This window comes from Squalius cephalus, assembly GCF_949319135.1.
Source record: "Squalius cephalus genome assembly, chromosome: 13".
Lineage (NCBI taxonomy): Eukaryota > Metazoa > Chordata > Actinopteri > Cypriniformes > Leuciscidae > Squalius > Squalius cephalus.
The window spans coordinates 20404510-20422055 of NC_137134.1; the positions used below are offsets into that span (position 1 = coordinate 20404510).

Here is a 17546-nt window from a genome sequence, read left to right on the forward strand (position 1 = left end):
TTTCAATAAATGCAAGTATCGTCAGAGCAAGTTAGCCAGGTTTGTGTAGCCGCACCAGATTTGCAGAGATAATGACATGACTAAAAATGACCACACATCACTGTGTAAGTTCTCAATGTTGAGATTTATTAGCAAACCTTTAACAAAGGCAATTTCTTGGAAAGCATCACAATAAAAAGTGGGGAGAAAAAAAACAAAAACATTTGGTCTCTAAAAGTCATAAGCAAAACTAAAAGTGTACCGTTCGGCACAAATACAAATATGTAACTTGACAAATCAATTGGAAAGCATAGTGAGTGGGGTGGAGGGAATCATATGCAGAAGGCAAAAGACGACAATTACGCGTTTCTGTCAATCCTGACGTCAATCTCTCGTCCATTGAGCCGGTAGCCGTTCATGGTACGACAGGCTCGCTCGGCAGTATCCGGGCTATCAAAGCGCACCACACCACAGCCCTTGGATTTGCCATTCTCCATCTTTATGTCTGCATACTGCACAATGCCTGGTAGAAAGATGCACATCATAACGATTAATGAAACGAGAAGCGTCAATGCAGAAAATGGATGGGTTTGCTATACATGGAAAAAAAAGTCTCACCACATGAATTGAAAGTGTCCTTCAACATCTTCCAGGTGAAGTCAAAGGGCAGCTGTAAAAAATAGACAATTACATTACAAATGGGGCAAAGTTTTATATATGACATTTGGAAGAATATATAGCAAAGGCCGTGTGGGCAGGAACAAATATCAACTTTTTTACTTTCCAATCAAATCCTAATGTGTAAACTTTGGAACAACAGTTTGTGATCATACATGCTTTCCTGCATTTCTTTATGATTATCTTTAAAAAAGTAAGATAAAATGCTTACATTTCTGACAAAAATCTGGCAGCCCTTCCTGGCATTGGCTCCACCAGCCCCTGGACCTCCTTGTCCAGACCCACTGAAAGGAGTGCCGAAGTTGCCGCGGTCCATATCAGCAGGTCTATCAAACTGACCACCAACGCCACCAGAGCCCATACGATCCATGCTGGTACCCATGCGGTCAAGACCTGAAGAGGGGAAGCGGTCCATGCCACCGGAGCCCATGCGGTCGAAGTTTGTACCCATTCGGTCGAGGCCCGTGTTCATCCTGTCCATACCCATAGGAGAGGCAAAGTCCATTCCGCCACTCATGCGATCCATGCTGGACGGGCCCAAGCGGTCGAACCCTGCAGGGCCCATGCGGTCCACACTGGAGCTCATGCGGTCGATGCCTGATCCCAGCCGATCCATACTGGGCCCTAGCCGGTCAAGCCCTGAACCCATTCTGTCGAAGCCAGTTCCTAACCGGTCCAGATCAGACATGCGGTCCATGCGATCCATTCCCATACGGTCTAGTCCTCCCATGCGGTCCATGCCACCACCAAGCCGGTCCATGCCAGAATTCATGCGATCCATTCCCATGGTGTTTCCTGGCAATCAATTAAAAAGCAAAATTAAATATATAAACTTTTAAATAAAATTGTTTAATAAATGTAAAAGAGGAAAGATTAAACATCACTAACCCATTCCTCGGTCAAAAGAGTCTCCGAAGTTGCTACGGGACATTCCCATATCATTGCGACCACCAAATTCTCTATCAAAGCCACCGCCAATTCCACGATCCATATCTGCAATAAAAAATTTAAAAAAAGGTTTCAAACTGAAGAGCAAACGAGATTTAAAAAACAACAACTGTAAACGCATTTACCATTCATTCTTCCCATTCCAGATGGGCCAAAACGATCCATGTTGTTCATACCTCCTCCAAAATTATCCATCCCTGAAATATCAAAAAAATTATAATTACATACTATATACTTTTCATATACATGTAATTTTCATACTATATAAACTACGCAAACATTTTTTAATCGATTTAGTACATAAAATAAGCACATTTTTGCTTAAATAAAATGTAGCGACTTAAATATATTTAAAAACGCTGAAGATAACACTCTTCTGCTCAGGAGTTACTGCACAGTTAGTATTTAATGCAGTTTGGATACCACCCATCCAAACGGACTGACCGCCATTTGAACTATGGCATGCAAATCAGACCCCTGCAGGTTCCTTCCAGATCTATAAAAATGTCCAAAACAGGCAAAAAAAAGAAAAAAATGGCTGATGAGATGTCCTGAGAAACACATACCTCCCATTCTACCCATGCCACCAAAGCCCATTCCATCCATTCCTATAAAGAAAATTAATTCATGGAGAGGGGTGGGGAATGATGGTCAGTGTACATGCAGCACAAACAATCCAAAAGATTCAACAGGCGACATGCTTTTACCTCCTGGTCCCATGTTGCCCATTCCACCCCGGTTGAGCTGGGTAGCATCGATGGGTTGACCGCCGGGTCCCAGACCAAGACCGATACCGCTAAGACCACCTGCATGAGATTGTGGGAATTGGTTTAGGGGAAAAAAACTAGCCAATTGCAAGATGACTGTTCACATGGCAAACGTGAAGTCAACACTTACGAGGGAGTGCTGGAGGACGATCTGGGGGTGCAAAGTCACCTTTGGGAAGGGATTTCTCATCCTGAAAATACAATGACCGATGTGAAGAGGCAGATTTTAATGAGCTTACAATCATATTACCAATGTATCGCTAAACCTACATGATTTACTTACCAGTTTGACATGCATGACCCTGTTGAAGAGGAGCTGTCCGTTGAACATGGCTAACATCCATTAAGGAAAACTTTAAGCATTGCACATTTTATATTTGCACATTAAATGACCTTATTCCAACCAATTCCACATATTAAAAGCTATTGTAAAGGATACAGACTGCTTGAACCGCCTCAATGGGCATCTCAAACGTGACCGTTCCCATGCCTCTGCTTTTCCCATCCTTATCCTCCAGGATATCAGCACGCACAACCACTCCAGCCATTCCGAACACCTCTTTGAGCTTCTTCCAGCCAACCTTGTAGTCCAGCTGTGCAGACAAGATACCATATGAACAATCATGGTTCACGTTTTAAAACTCAACGTTTGGTTACACAGTGAATTCAAATTCTTACATTGGCCACAAAAATGGTGCTTCCGATTTTTCCAGACTGAAGTCCATGGATTATCTCATTGGGAATGTTGGGGTTGTTCATGAGACTGGGAGGGATGTTGACCAGTGGAGGAGCGCCAGGACCTGGGCCCATTCCCATGCCTCCACCCATGCCTCCTCCCATTCCTCCACCCATGCCTCCTCCCATTCCTCCACCCATTCCTGGTGGTCCACCGCCGCCGCCACCACCACCCCCGTGCGCCCGATTAGCTTCACGCTGGGCAATCACTCCATCTGGATCCTGAGAGAGAAATACAGGGGGGTTATTTATAATTGGGCTGAACAATAGAAAAAAATGCTGCACAGGTTGTTTTTTTTTCCCATCTACAAGATGCACTCACCTCCTTGACCTTAAGAGGACGGCCATTCATGACATGTTTGTTGACTTTTTCTACAGCCTTTTTCATGAGTTCTTCAGTTCTGAACTCAACCACACTTTAAGAAGAAAAAAAAAAAAAAAAAAAGTGTTAGCAAGAGAAGTGCAGAACAGACAAATGAGAAATGATCGATGGGCTGAATGATACTTACGCACAACCCTTTGTTCAGTCAGCACACCAGCCAGGATGAACGGACAAATAAAACGGGAATGAGAGAGACAATTAGAAAAAAAGCCACAGGACATCAATGACAACTGACTCAGGAAACCTTTAAAAATACTCCAGGCACACTAAATTCATAAAAAAAATATATGTATTTATTCATATAATACTTCTCTGTGGTGTTCAAACAGTTACATTTAGTGCATAATTACATCCAAACTCAAAATGGCTGACAGGATTAATTGACCAGAATACACAACCGGCCTTCAGTTCCAATTACACATTCAAGCTCCATTTCTGTTGTTATCCCACTAGATTCGCTCAACAAATCATTGACGCCATGTTATCCTTGTTTAGTTACTGAACACCACCTGAAGTCCGAAATGAGACTCGCAGTGCAATAAAGCTACCTCTTAAATCAAACAAAAACCAGAATTACTATATAACTGGTTCCACACAGAACCGCAGTCGGCGTCCATTTTTGTTCGAATGCCACCCAAGACAACACATTTTGAACTCTCAACCCAGTCCTGAACATCCCACATTAAAATCTAAGAGTACATGTAAGAACTCAAGCGGACAAAGGGAGGTTCGTCTCTTGCACTTACCCTTGATTTGCCTTCTCCGTCCATTAAGTGTTCCACGTACGTTACCTCACCCACTACAAATCAGATTCCAGACGACACACACCAAGGGGAGAGAAGCCGAGAGAACAATTGGGGTTTAGAGCAGACACAAACGGGGGGACGGTGAGAGTGAGCTCGGCCTGCGAGTCCAGAGCCTCCTCCCCCAGCACCTCAGCAGCACAAATTCTGGTACAGGTCTACAAGAAGCAAGCTGTAAAATGTTAAGGAAAACTTCTTAAGCTGTCCTTGCTGGGATCCTCAACATCCAAGACTGACCAAAAGGATTTTACCTCCCGAGCCATTGAAAATTGGATGGATTGCCAACTAAGGCCTTTGTTGGACGTCAATGAAAACGTCTGTTAAGGTTAACACGTCTTCGGCTACCTCCAAAACATTCAACACACCTAAACCGTGTCGATAAGGCATAAAAAAAAGTAGCTAAATAAAAATAGCGAAACCTATGTTATAAAATAAATGTTTTGAAATTACAGAAACTGAAACCTCATCCACCTGGAACCAACTTGGCTTCCCAACTAAACAATTGGCATTGAGACTCTTGAATTTAATCGATTAGCCAAACCAGCTCCAACAAGTCCCGTTGGATGAACACTCAAGAATAGGATTAGATGCTGACTTTGCATCCGATGAGACTGCAAACCAAAACAAGGTCTAGTCTGTTTGTCAAAAACTACATCGAAGAACCACCTGGCATTTCTCCAGCAAGAACGTCTGTCCATAAGATAAAACAAGGACCAGCTTAAGAAGCTGCTTTACTCTGTAGACCTGTACCCCCAGAAATCAATCACACATCCATTTTTTTTATGGGCACAATAATGAAGATCTGCTGCAACAACATTCACTCTGGCAAACCTAAAAAAGAAAATGCAATTTAATTCTACAAGCAACAATTTCCACATGAAATTCCCCATGCGTAAGATTCATTAGGCATGGAGGGGGTACTACACATGGATTGGGAAAAAATGTGACCACTCATGGGTTGTTCTGAAATACTATCCAACAGGTTAGGGTGAAATCTACACACTTTCTCCAAAGCCAAAGAGACCGATTGATGGCATCAGATTCAAATGAATGGATTAAACTCTGTTCTAAATGTATGTGCAGTTCGCACAAGTTTAAAGTGCCATCAAGCCACATTAGGAATCTTGAATAATTTAACTTTTCCACAACAGCCTTTTTCCCTCAAGACACTTTTCGAACAGCCTTTTTTTCCAAGACCACTTCCCCATGATGGGATGTTTATCCTCTGACCTAAAGCAACTGTGTAGTTGGCCACCTTCAAAACCCCCAAAACTAAAAAAGGTCCTAACCTAACCTGGGATATACAACCAAGCAGCACAAAACCTTACCTTTTTCCTTCATGAGATCTTTCAGCGTTTGCCATTTAACATCATAGGGAATGTTGCTGACAAACACACGGTATCTCTTGTTGGGGTTTCCGTAAGGTTCAAATCGTCCCCCACCACCACGCTTTTGGGGCCTCTCCTTTCTCGACTCATGGTTGGACTTGCCGTTCACTGAATTTCTGTATGGAAAAGAAAACATGCAAAATCAACAAACCAAGGAGATAAAACTACATTTTGTGTGAGCAGTTGTGTTTTTTTATTCATTGTACAGAGTTTTAATTTTTCCACCCTAAAATTTAAAGACTCAATTTGTGACACGTTTTCTGTGTTATACACTGTAAAAATATGTCTGCAATTAGTTATAACAACTTAAAATTTGTTGGGATAACTTAAATATACAACTTAACTAAACTAAAGTTCCCTGACCTTAATATTTTAAGTCAAGCACAAACACATACTTTTTTAACTTGAAACACATTATTTCTTATTCTAATGTTGAATTTGAAGTTGTGATAATCACAGCAATAATTTTTAGTGTAGAAATAAAATGTATTAAAGAAATAAGTTCTAACAGGGTTGAACATTGTGTCATTTTAAACCATCACTATATCTAGTTAAATATCAAATGTTTTTGTTGTTTCCGAAATTATATTCGGCATTAATATAAGAATAATATTTGTTTTATCTAACAATAGCCTAGCAACAGGGTTGAGATCGCAGTTACAGAGATAGGTGAAACTGTTAGAAACCGGTAAATATTACATTTCAGTAGATCAAATTTATCATAAATTGATTGAGTTTTTAAAATATATAAAATAATATTTTTAAGTGAACGGTTTCTTAGATGTTAATGCGTTTTAAAAAAATCAATTCATTACTATAACGAGGGCCACAATCTTAACAGACATGCAACGTTAGGCCAAGCAGCAAACAAAGGACGCTCGTCTTGTGCTTGTTACCTAAAAAAAAGTGTTTCATATGTCGTCTATATGCTTAATTTCGTGTATAAAACACATTTCATGCATGATGTTTCCTTAGCTTGTTTCCTGCCGTTGGGAATCCAACGACTCTTTGTTTCAGCAGGATATGAACCAACCAAACGATTTTGTCCTTAAGCAAAAAACCATGATATTTTACTGCAGCTGAACTATTACGATTATTATCATTAAAAATGCACTCGACATCTAACACTATTTTAAACATATAAGAAGCAAAACGTGTAGAGAAAAAAAAAACAAGCAGTTGTCGCGTTACCCTTGGCCTGGTTTCTCTGGCGAAGCCTCAGTCGACATTTTGCCTTCAGATGTTTGCTGTTTTCCTCCTCTTTCAGATAAAGCTGCTCTAAACCACTCAGACTACGTCTAGATAAAGATAAACACGAATTTAAAGTCGTAAAAACAATGCTCAGACGTGTTGCTGTCTCGGTGAGGTGATGTTTCTCCTCTACTGCAAATAATGTTCAGCCGCTGCTTGAGTCCTTCGTCTGGTGAAATGGCGGCGACGCAAAGGGAGCGAAGCTGATATTGGAGGCGAAGAAAGGCATGATGGGAAACAATGTGTGACGCGCGTTCTCGTTCAAAACGTACAGGAACGCGGCCCGTAAGTAGGTGTTGTTATAATCATTATATTATGACATTAAATGTATAGTTCACCCAGAAATCACCTGAATGAATTTCTTTCTTCTACTGAACACAAAAGAAGATATTTTGAATGTCAGGACCCAAACAGTTGATGGGCCCCATTGACTTCCATAGTATGTTTTTTTCCCATACTATGGAAGTCAATGGGGGACATCAACTGTTACCAACATTCTTCAAAATACCTTCTTTTGTGTTCAGCAGAAGAGAGAAACTCGTACAGGTTTGGAACAACTTGAGGGTGAGTAAATTATGACCGAATTTTCATTTTTGGGTGAATTATTCCGGTAACACGACTTTACAATAAGGTCCATTAGTTAACTACCTTAGTTAACATGAACTACGAATGAATAATACTTCTACAGCATTTATTAATCTTGAATAAATACTGCAACAAATGTATTGCTCATTGTTAGTTAATACATTATCTAATGTTAACTAATGAACCTTATTGTAAAGTGTTCCCACTATCCCTTTAATGGGTGGTTTTCTATGTACAAGTTTCAATCTCTTCTTTTTGTTATTTGAAGATCTATGGAAATAAATACACCAAATACGAAATTAAATGTTTAAAACCACCTTCTAATCAAAGAGTGAAATAATCATTCAATATTTATTATTAAAAAATGTGGCTTTCCCATAATTTCCGCCACATTGAACAATTTTGCTTCTAATGTACAGTATTTTCAAAAGTTACATTTGTGTATCATCAAAGAGTGGTGGTGAAAAGTTGAAATATGTGAGAAGGAATCAAGGTAAATATCATATATTGTTTGTCACTTCAATTCAAGCTGTTATTTTGTCAAATGATGCACGTGTGGAAAATATTTCTTTACATTTAGTATACACATAATGCAAATTATGTAAGTATCTGTTAGCATGAGATTGTCATGTTTTTTTCCATAAATGTTTGAAATGTCATTTCCATCACAGAATGCTATTAAACAATAGATGTTGTGGAAATGACACTTTGGTGGGGGGAAAAACAACAACCGCACAGTTATCAGATCCAGAGCATCATTTTTAATTTGCTTTGCACACTTTTCTTGGCTGATTTAAAGCACCAACATATTTTGGTGAGGACATTACAGACATCTTTCTCTTAGCCACTGCACAACATAAACATTGTAGTATTTGCAAAAGTTCAGAGTGATAAAAATCCTGTGCTCCATGAACAAATGAAAACAAAACAGAAGCAAAATGATATACAGTATGAATACATTAAAACACACACTGGCAAAATTAGAGATATTTCAACTGAATCAACAAACTAAGTGAACATGTTTACAATTAGCCTAAGTTCAGATCCGCTTTGTAAATGTCTCCTTTTTAAAACGGCAACAAAAGCTAAAAAAAAAAAAACTCAGAAATTTACAACAGAAACCGCATTTCCATTATAAATTAGTGAAAGTGCCATTGTATTTAAATAAGAAAGCATGCATTGGAGGAACAGATAAGTTTGGTTTTATTAACATCATTTGAGCTGCTGAACTGCTCTTGCAGGGTTGCATATTGTGGCCAGCTCATTGGCATCCACTGCAAGTTAATAAAAAATAAAATAAAATGAGTTCAACATTGTCCCTCTCCTCCAAAAGTCCTTCATATGCAACAACATCTACATCTATGTCTATACCATACGTGTATTGTTAAGGTTATAGGTAAGAATTGCATTGTAATATTTTTGAAATTGCACTCTTGATGTATTTGCCTACATTGCAAAATAACCAGGGTATGGCCCAAAAAGTGAAGAAAGCAGGTGGAAGCACAACAATGAGACAGCATTCCTCAAGTTAGCAGTAAGCTGGAAAAGTTGCCTGTCGTTTGGTGATCCAAGACCACTAGTTAAACCTCTGTGGTTTGAAATAATGGTTCAAATCAACACAAAAGAGCAATGGGAAAGAGGACAATGATAAAGATGGATTATTCCTAAGACCCTTTAAAATGACCAAAATTATCAACAAATAATGCCATCATATTTTGTGTATCTATTGCACAACTTTTTTCCCTTACAAAAAAATCCATTTAGAGAGGAACACGGTTTTGCATTAAAGTTTTTATTCCTCTGGTGACATCTCTCCCATTCTCCAAAGCAAAATGAGCTCATGGGAGACGGGGGGGATGGATGAATTTGAGGGGAAAACATTTGCATGTTTGAATTTTCAACTACAGAAACACCTTTTGGTTTCAAACTCACTTGATTTTGGCACTGAACTTTGTCAGCGCCGCGCCGCCGCGTGAACTACAAGCGTCTAACCGCAGGCCGATCAGCTGCGTTCTTTAAAAAAAAAGTGGTCAGCAAATAATCCAGACATTCATGGGCCTGTCTGCTCCACACACACACACACACACACACACACACACACACACACACAGAACCCTGGACCTACAGCACACAACACTTCTTAATAACAGAGACATCAGTTTATCTACACATTTACAATTGAGACGCATCAGAATTTACAATAAAAAAAATGTATGGACCTACATATCTTAGGTAGCTCATTTTATTAGCTTTAAGGAACAGTTCAACAAAATGTCATTATTTACTCACCCTCATGTTGTTCCAATCTTTTATATGTGAAACCCACAGATGTTTTCCAGAGCGGTTATTAAAAAAGTGGTCCATACAACTTGTGCACTATATTCCAACTCTTCTGAATTCACACAAAGGCCAAAATTTAAGCTGTAATTCACTTTCAAAAATCAACTAGGCATGGCAAATCAGCCATTTCTGACACTAAACATAAATGCAAATTAGATTTCAGAGCTTCAGGAAAGAGTCCCTCTTTAATTTTGTTCTGGTTCTCTCACCAAACTATCATATGGACTTGGAAACAAGCACATGGTTCATGTGGCGGTAGATGTAGCAGTAATGAAACGATTCAAATAACAGCAGTCAAGATTGGAACGACATTAAGGTGAGTAAATAATAACATTTTCAGGTGAACGATTACTTTAGTGACCTTTACCGCCAAAAGTTCAAGCCTCAAACAATTTGCGCACTTTCAGACCTAGATCTTCCACAGCGTAAGGTGCAAAAAGTCTACTTTAGGAGTGGCAAATGTGCAATTATTACAAAACTGCGTATCCCAAAGAACCATTCCCACAGGTTACACGTTACATTACTGTAGGGAACTAAAAGCTCTGATGGTTGGTGTTCTGCAGATTCTTCTTGCACCAATACGACACACAGCTAAAAGACACCTTTGCTTTCATGGACGACGGTTTTATTACTGGTCTGGCAATGATGTTTGACTTCCTCTGTTGCTTGACCTGCATCTTTCACAAGATAAACTGCTACAAAATTCCAAGTATGCCATTCTTAACCTCAGCCATTTTATACTAACTAAACAGCACAAAGAGCCAGAGCTTACAAAATGCACACTGTAAACACACATACACATTCGTCTTCAAACATACTGAAAATGAAGGAAAAAAAAAAATGTATTAGAGCCATTTGAAAGTGATTCAGAACAATGAACTGTAGAGGTCTGTTTGCATCTGCACTTACCACAACTCAACAACAACAAAGAAAGTTGCCACACATTTGCATCCCAAAAAGCGTACACGCATCTACATTTTATCAGCTCACATCTAGGCTACGTTGTCAGAAAGTGCTACGACTTTAGAACCACCGTTGTGCTGTTTTACGTTGTTCGGAGACCATTCGATTTGGACAAAACAGCCTTCGATTCGTACGCAAAATTGACACGAACAGTCACCAATTTGATGAGATTTGTAAAATGAAATAGGCATGCATGAAAACCTGCGTGTGTCCACGGCAGAATCATGCCAATGGTGGCGTGTTATTGCACTCTTTTTTTCATCAACTGCCTACATTTTGAACATCCGCTACATCGCAGCAGAAATACATCAGCCTCCACATTCATTGCCCAGGACACCTAACAAAGTACCCTAAATACTCAGGTCAACTGAAGCTTAGAGCTTACTCGTTCACTTAGTGTGTATATATTTATACATTTATATTGACTAAATCGTATAGGAGCCACGAGGACTAAGTTCGCGAGAATCGCTTAGGAGCGACTCCGTCGGGTTAAGATGGAAAGTACTTGAAGGTAGATGAGTAGAAAAACAATACATCAAAAATGAAAGAAAGGTTTGGTTTTAAGCTTCAGCAGCCGTACGTACTCAAGTCGTAATCCCTCGCCGCTGTGCTCAAAGGAATTGTCTATACACATAAGTTAGATTTCTGATTGTTTCAAATACAATGCATACTGAACGGTATGGGGCCTCAGCCTGGCTGTTCAAGCCCCAAATAAATAAAAGGTTTCTTTAAAACAACACACTTATAAAGGCTCAAAAAAACATTAAAAGAGACTGATGAACAAAAAAATGAAAATAAATGAAGTGCTCACATATTTAGATAAAAAGGATTAAATAGAAAAGAATGCATCCAAAAGTGCCGCGGTTCTAGTTGACGACGCCGCGTCGAGAACCTGAAGCACGCTAATACCACGCGATCGGGCCACGTTCCCCTGCACCACGTCTCTCATACTATGGTCTCGTCTGCTGTCTTTTTCAGCAGCTTTGTGGAAAGCAGGGAATGCTGGGTAGAGTGTGCACCCTTGGTGTCAGGAATGAGCAAGCGGACTTTCTGATTGGTTCGTCTCCACTCGGAGTACAACTGACAGTGGTAGCGGAATGAGACCTGCAAAACAAGGACAATTTTTTTGGTTTAAGAGATTAGAATGGTGAATCTCATGAAGAACATGCCTGGGTGACATTTCATGGCAAAATCAAAAGAAAACAAATGTGAAAAAAGAAATTATAGGAATATTCCCTCCAACTCTCATTCTGGAGTATCATCAGTCAGGACACAAAGATGATTTTGTATTAAAATCAGAATAAATTTAAGGCATTACAAAAAAATATTACTATATATAACAGTAAACAATTTGTATTTTCTAAGAATTACAGTAATGAGATAGGTTTTTTTGCATTACGGTAATGAGAATCAGATTCTGAGAATCAGAATGACTCATAAGTACAAGATTTTTGCAATAACATTTCAGACAGAATGCAATGATTGGACGAACATTTTTTGGTCCTGAGACTTCCACAGAAGATATATGAACATGTTTTAATATTTAGACCACTTTTAGAGAGTTTCAACCAGTATAACAAAAAGTGTTTAAAAACAAATTGCCTACCCTACCTTTAATCGCGATCTGCTGTGTGACGTCACAATCTTGTTGCATTGTGGTCTATGGATGTGCCTGAAGTGTACATATTGAGTAGACTCACTCCCTCTGTCAAAATCAAGGGGTCGAGGGTCTGTCCAAATAAACTTCCCTTGCCCAGTTGAAGTTTAATGCACTTCAAAACATCAGAGGGGATTCCCTCAAGGGAAAGTGCTTAGAGAAGTTCGCAAGTGTATTTCTAAAAGTACAGTTAAAACGCAGCCCTTGAATAAGTGGGTTCAGGTGTGTTTAAATAGGGTTAGAGTTAAACTCAGAAGAACAGTGATCCTCCAGGAACTGAGTTTGACAACCGTGATTTACACTGTAAAGGAGTGGTTACAGTGTCAGGAGTGAGATTTTTTGCAATACGTTAATGAGAACCAGATATTTCTTTGCACAACAGTATTAATAAACAAGAATTCTTTGTATTACAGTAATAAGAACAAGATTTTTTTTCTGGACTATTGTAAAGAGAATGAGATATTTTTTGCATTGCAGTAATGAAAACAAGAAATATTTGTATTACGGTAATGAGAACAAGATTTTTTTTTTTGGACTATGGTAAAGAGAACAAGATATTTTTTGCATTGCAGTATTAATAAACAAGAATTCTTTGCATCAAGGTAATGGGAAAATTTAAACATAATTAACACAAAGGATTATTTCTTATTTATTTTCTATGGATTTTGGGAAGATTTTTGAAATATGACCCAGACATGTTCAGACAAGTCAATTTAAGCATTCTGAATAAAACATGCAAATCCATTTGAATGGTTTTTAATACACTACCAGAGTCCAGAGGACGTAGATGGTGAAGAGTGCGATGGTCAGAGCGATGAGGCCGACTGCCTCCAGGCGACTGTTGAAGTGCAGGTGGTCCTGTGCGCCCCGTAAACACAGCCAGCCGGAGATGGCTGCCAGGGGCGTTATAAACAGGAAGCACACCATGTCACAGAAGAGGGTGCGCTTCTCATTCCGGGGGCCCGGGTCCCTAAGCCACTATTGAAAGATGATGTGAGGTTTAGTGATAATGTATAAACAGTAAGGGTGTTACAATATCGTTTCACAATATATTGCAATACAAAAATGCAACAATATGTAACGTGGATAGTTCACCCAAAATAAAAAAAATTACTGTGTGAGAGTCAGTACTACATTAAACTACTATATATAACGTTGAATATAATGAATAATAGTGCAATGGGGGAATATTTGTGGGTCCTGATAATGCCAAATGTCTTATGTTACCAGTAAAAAGTGGCCTACAAAGTTATTTATTTATATATATCTTTGATTTGTCAATCATGTGTCTAAATATATCTAGTCAGTGACAGAGTGCAAGCATATTCGTCTAAAATCTATTCATTTACACCCACAATGTAATATCAAATTTAGCATTTTAATCAACAGTTAACCTTTCATCATGTCTTGGGAGTACCGCAATAATATCGTATCGTGATATGTATCGAATCGTGACATGAAGGTATCGTTACACCCCTAATAAACAGCAATTTTTTCCCAAAATCAATAATCGATATTACAATTGACATTCTTAGATACAGACCAGTTTGAACAATATTTTTACCGCTTAATTAAAAAAAGTGCCCAACAATGCTATTCAAAGGTGAAGTAACTTCTTTAAATGCATTGTTTGGATAATTTCTCAACTGAGACATGTATAGCTTAATTAGACATGACAAATCAAGGATATAAATAAATAAATAACTTTGCAGAAGTAGAAATGGCATAAATAACAACAATAATAATGACAATCATTATTACAATTTTATATATGTAAATGTACAATGGAAAAGTGAGGCGGAGCCATGCAGACGTGGCTAAAGGCATTAACCTTTGTTACCTCTGTGAGGGGTCGGGGCCGGCGCTCAATGGTGAACTCGGTGTGGCACAGCTCACAGTAGCTGGTGTTAGAGGAGGACAGCCACTTCTCCAGGCAGCTCTTGTGGACCGTGCCCAACGTGCCTGTGCAGTCGCATGGTGAGAGAAGCCCCTCGCTGTTGCACACGTCTTGACCCTCGTGGCAGATCCGACAAATTGGCCGATCACTAACAGAGAACAAAGTTAACAGCTTTATCTCTAGGTCAAGGAAATGAGAATCATGTGACTGTATTTGTCAATACTATGTTAAATTGCATGCTTAATATTACACAAAATATTGTTTACCTCTGGGTGCCCAGGGCTTTGATAACAGTAGATAGTAGACGTCCATCCTTGGCCGTGACCTGGGTGACGTATTGGGCCCGGCGGTTGTCAGCCTCCTCCACGGTTTTGGACAGGGCAGCGTTGCCAGTGCAGTCACACAGGGAGCCTGGGAGGTGGCAACACTCCCCTGTGGTCATTTCGGGGCCGTCCAGGAGGGCGGGGGGCAGGGGAACACCGGGGGGAATCAGGGAGCAGCCTCGCTCCCACACCTCAAGTCACAAAGACCCTACCACTGCAGAGAGAAGGAACATTTACACTGTAATTTTGAGGGGGAACAGCCAGTTCTGGCAAAATTTTGCAGGCAAAAATGCTAAATTGTCTATCATCAATAGTGTAGTGATGTATGAAGCCCACAGCCCACACAGGAGTCAATGCTGTGAATCCATGAGACCAACTGAAACCAATGCAAAATCTGCATGAGTAAATATCTCACCTATATGCAAATTTCCAGATTGTGTGGATTCGTAATGAAATTACTTGATTTCACTCACAAAAATTCACTGAACAGAAAACACGACTGCACCTTAATTATATAACTATACTTTGAGCTATTAACGAAATATTACGTGCTCAATACAAGTTTAGCTCAATAAACAGCATTTGTTGCCACAAAAAATATCTTGTCCATCCTTTTCTTACAAAAGAAGCAAAAATCTGTGTTACATTGAGATACCTGCAAAAGAAATTAATGTGGCCAATTTGTAAATGATAAAATACTTACTGTTTCAATAGTATAGCTACAAAAACAATGTTTTTTTGTTTGTTTGTTTTACAATTTAACATGCATGAGTTATTTTTCATAAAATATCAACGGCTAAGTTTGTTGCCGTTTGTTTGTGCGGCGTGAATTGGCCTTTACAGGGGTAAACTCTAAAATGATTATTTAAAAAGCTTTACAGCTCAAACAAAAAATATTGTAAGTGAATTAATAAAATTATAAGCTCCACATTTGTGCTTTTACATCATCCAAAAATGGGCCCATTCACTTGCATTGTAAGTGTAATTATGTTTTTTGCTTTTTTTAGGAATACAATAGACGAGTCAAAATATAATATATACACACACGGAATACAAATATATATATTTTACTTTTAAACATGCACTATAAAAGTCCCACAAAAAAGAATATAATCCAAACTTAGTCTCAGAAACATTTTAAAATCAAAAACCTGATTTTAATTGATTTCAGAGCTTGACAATCATAATCACTACATGCTTTCATTATGTACAAAAAAAAGTGCAGCTTGGATATTCCTCAAAACGTCTCCTTTTGTGTTACACGGAAGAAATTCAGGCAAGGTTTAAAACACTGTGAGGATTTTTAACACAATGTGTCATCATAATCAGTGTCGGGTAAGTTGGGTAAGTCATAATTACAATAAAAGTCACAAGCTACTAATTGCATCTTCAACCGTGTAATTAGATTACTGTACTAATTAGACCTACTCTCTCTAAAATGTAATGCATTACTTATTACAAATTACTTTCTAAATCCCATATCAACCTCAACCAGTTGAACAATACAAAGATAGACATGAAACTGCTCTTTTAATTCTTTCAAATAAATAAACTTGCATAAATTATTCCTGAACTGGCCACAGTATTTAAAGGGAGAAGGTTACATTAAAAACAAAACAAAAATGTCAAGGGACTAAAGAAAACCTAGTGAGCGGTCTACCTTAGACAGCATTATTTAACACATCTTTTGTGGGATGGCAACTTGCTGGACTATGAAATCTAAATCAACCCAACATCATAACATGGGACTATATGGACAGAAAAAGACAAGAAATGAACAGCATAAATGCACATTTTAGATTAAAGGCTCCCCAAACTGCAAATTAAACACACATTTCTTCCAATGTATAGATTTCAGACTATTATTTTAAACAGAAATAGAAAACGGAGCGTTGCTTCAGAGTTTTCGTCAACAGCTTTGTTGTGATTAACCGTCTTTCGAGAAGTGCCTATTGTTATTATATCTAAGGGCTGTTCATTGCTCATGTGGAGCTTTACGTGTTGTGATGGAAAACATATGGTTTGATTTGAGAATCATACTTTAACACTTGTCTTTAATTTAGCAACAGTGAACACAATGTGTTTATGCATTAATTCCTGTAATATTTCATTTTTCAGTTTAGTGTAAGAACGTGCACTTTTATACCCTGTATTTTATATTTTTATCCCCCAAGATATTAAATCCACTACTTGTGCTGCCATAGTGTCAGTCCACATTGAAACCATCTGATCTGGTTTGATCTGTCTGACACTGGTCTTGGGTGGGCCTTTGGCACACAACACAAGCTGCAAATGAAACATAAATGTCCTCTAACACAGCGCTAAATGTTGTATAGATTTCAGACTATTCGTTTCAATTGAAATTAAAACGATTCTATACGTATTAAGACACAGTCAGAGTGAATGTGGAATAATGCAGCTGCATTAGGCTGCTAGTTACATTAGCCATGTAGCAAAATATACCACCAAAGCCTGGGATTATAGATTAAAACAACATTTCTTGTCTAATCTTACCTTCTGAATCTCCATGTTGAGCTATTGTGTTTAAATGTGAATTCCTTTTGAAAATGACACTTGTTTTCAAGCGATAAGGTAAAAGTACAAGCCTTGTTTTGGGTTTGATCCTTTCAGCAAACGACTCGGCTCGGTTCGGCCTCCTACCGACGTCTCTGATTAGCGCTGTGTAGTGTTTACGACAAGAGCGTAGAAGGAGGAGCTTCTGTACGCAGCGCTGCTTCGGAATTTACGTAAACAGCTTTGTGAATAACCGTTATCCGAGAAGTGCTCGGTGTTGGTGTTGTTTCTAATGACTGTTCACTTCTCATGAGGAGCTTTTATGTGTTGTGATGG

The 17546-nt window shown here is 38.7% G+C and overlaps 2 protein-coding genes across 8 annotated transcripts; both read right to left on the minus strand.

The window, feature by feature from the left end:
- Nucleotides 1-105: 105 nt before the first annotated feature.
- hnrnpm (heterogeneous nuclear ribonucleoprotein M) lies at nucleotides 106-7113 on the minus strand. Of its 7 annotated transcripts, XM_079891176.1 has the most exons (16): nucleotides 6872-7061; nucleotides 5621-5796; nucleotides 4236-4288; nucleotides 3617-3624; nucleotides 3430-3523; nucleotides 3051-3329; nucleotides 2812-2965; nucleotides 2656-2705; nucleotides 2503-2563; nucleotides 2313-2411; nucleotides 2172-2213; nucleotides 1731-1802; nucleotides 1546-1650; nucleotides 869-1452; nucleotides 598-649; nucleotides 106-502 (listed from the first exon to the last, which is right to left on the minus strand). In XM_079891176.1, exons 1-16 carry the CDS (start codon nucleotides 6907-6909, stop codon nucleotides 339-341), a joined length of 2031 nt encoding a protein of 676 aa, XP_079747302.1. In that variant the 5' UTR covers nucleotides 6910-7061; the 3' UTR covers nucleotides 106-338. The 7 variants fall into 7 exon arrangements, with proteins under 7 accessions (XP_079747302.1, XP_079747296.1, XP_079747297.1 ...); XM_079891170.1 differs by lacking the exons at nucleotides 3617-3624; nucleotides 4236-4288 and having other exon boundaries at nucleotides 5611-5796; nucleotides 6872-7113; XM_079891171.1 differs by lacking the exons at nucleotides 3617-3624; nucleotides 4236-4288 and having other exon boundaries at nucleotides 5611-6727; nucleotides 6872-7110.
- A 1704-nt stretch (nucleotides 7114-8817) lies between these two features.
- On the minus strand, nucleotides 8818-17381 carry marchf2 (membrane-associated ring finger (C3HC4) 2). Its single transcript, XM_079890151.1, has 5 exons — nucleotides 17211-17381; nucleotides 14640-14910; nucleotides 14317-14521; nucleotides 13245-13454; nucleotides 8818-11923 (listed from the first exon to the last, which is right to left on the minus strand). The coding sequence occupies exons 2-5, from the start codon at nucleotides 14813-14815 to the stop codon at nucleotides 11765-11767; spliced, it is 750 nt and encodes a 249-aa protein (XP_079746277.1). The 5' UTR covers nucleotides 14816-14910; nucleotides 17211-17381; the 3' UTR covers nucleotides 8818-11764.
- Between the last annotated feature and the right edge of the window lie 165 nt (nucleotides 17382-17546).

Coding starts and splice junctions, on each gene's coding strand:
- hnrnpm (XM_079891176.1), bottom strand. CDS start 6,909: ATGTCGACTGAGGCTTCGCCAGAGAAACCAGGCCAAGG. Junction 2,564..2,655: donor GGGTCATGCATGTCAAACTG/GTAAGTAAATCA, acceptor TTGTATTTTCAG/GATGAGAAATCCCTTCCCAA. Junction 2,412..2,502: donor TCGTCCTCCAGCACTCCCTC/GTAAGTGTTGAC, acceptor AATCTCATGCAG/GTGGTCTTAGCGGTATCGGT.
- marchf2 (XM_079890151.1), bottom strand. CDS start 14,815: ATGACCACAGGGGAGTGTTGCCACCTCCCAGGCTCCCTGTGTGACTGC. Junction 14,522..14,639: donor AAAGCCCTGGGCACCCAGAG/GTAAACAATATT, acceptor GTTCTCTGTTAG/TGATCGGCCAATTTGTCGGA. Junction 13,455..14,316: donor GGCCCCGACCCCTCACAGAG/GTAACAAAGGTT, acceptor ATCTTTCAATAG/TGGCTTAGGGACCCGGGCCC.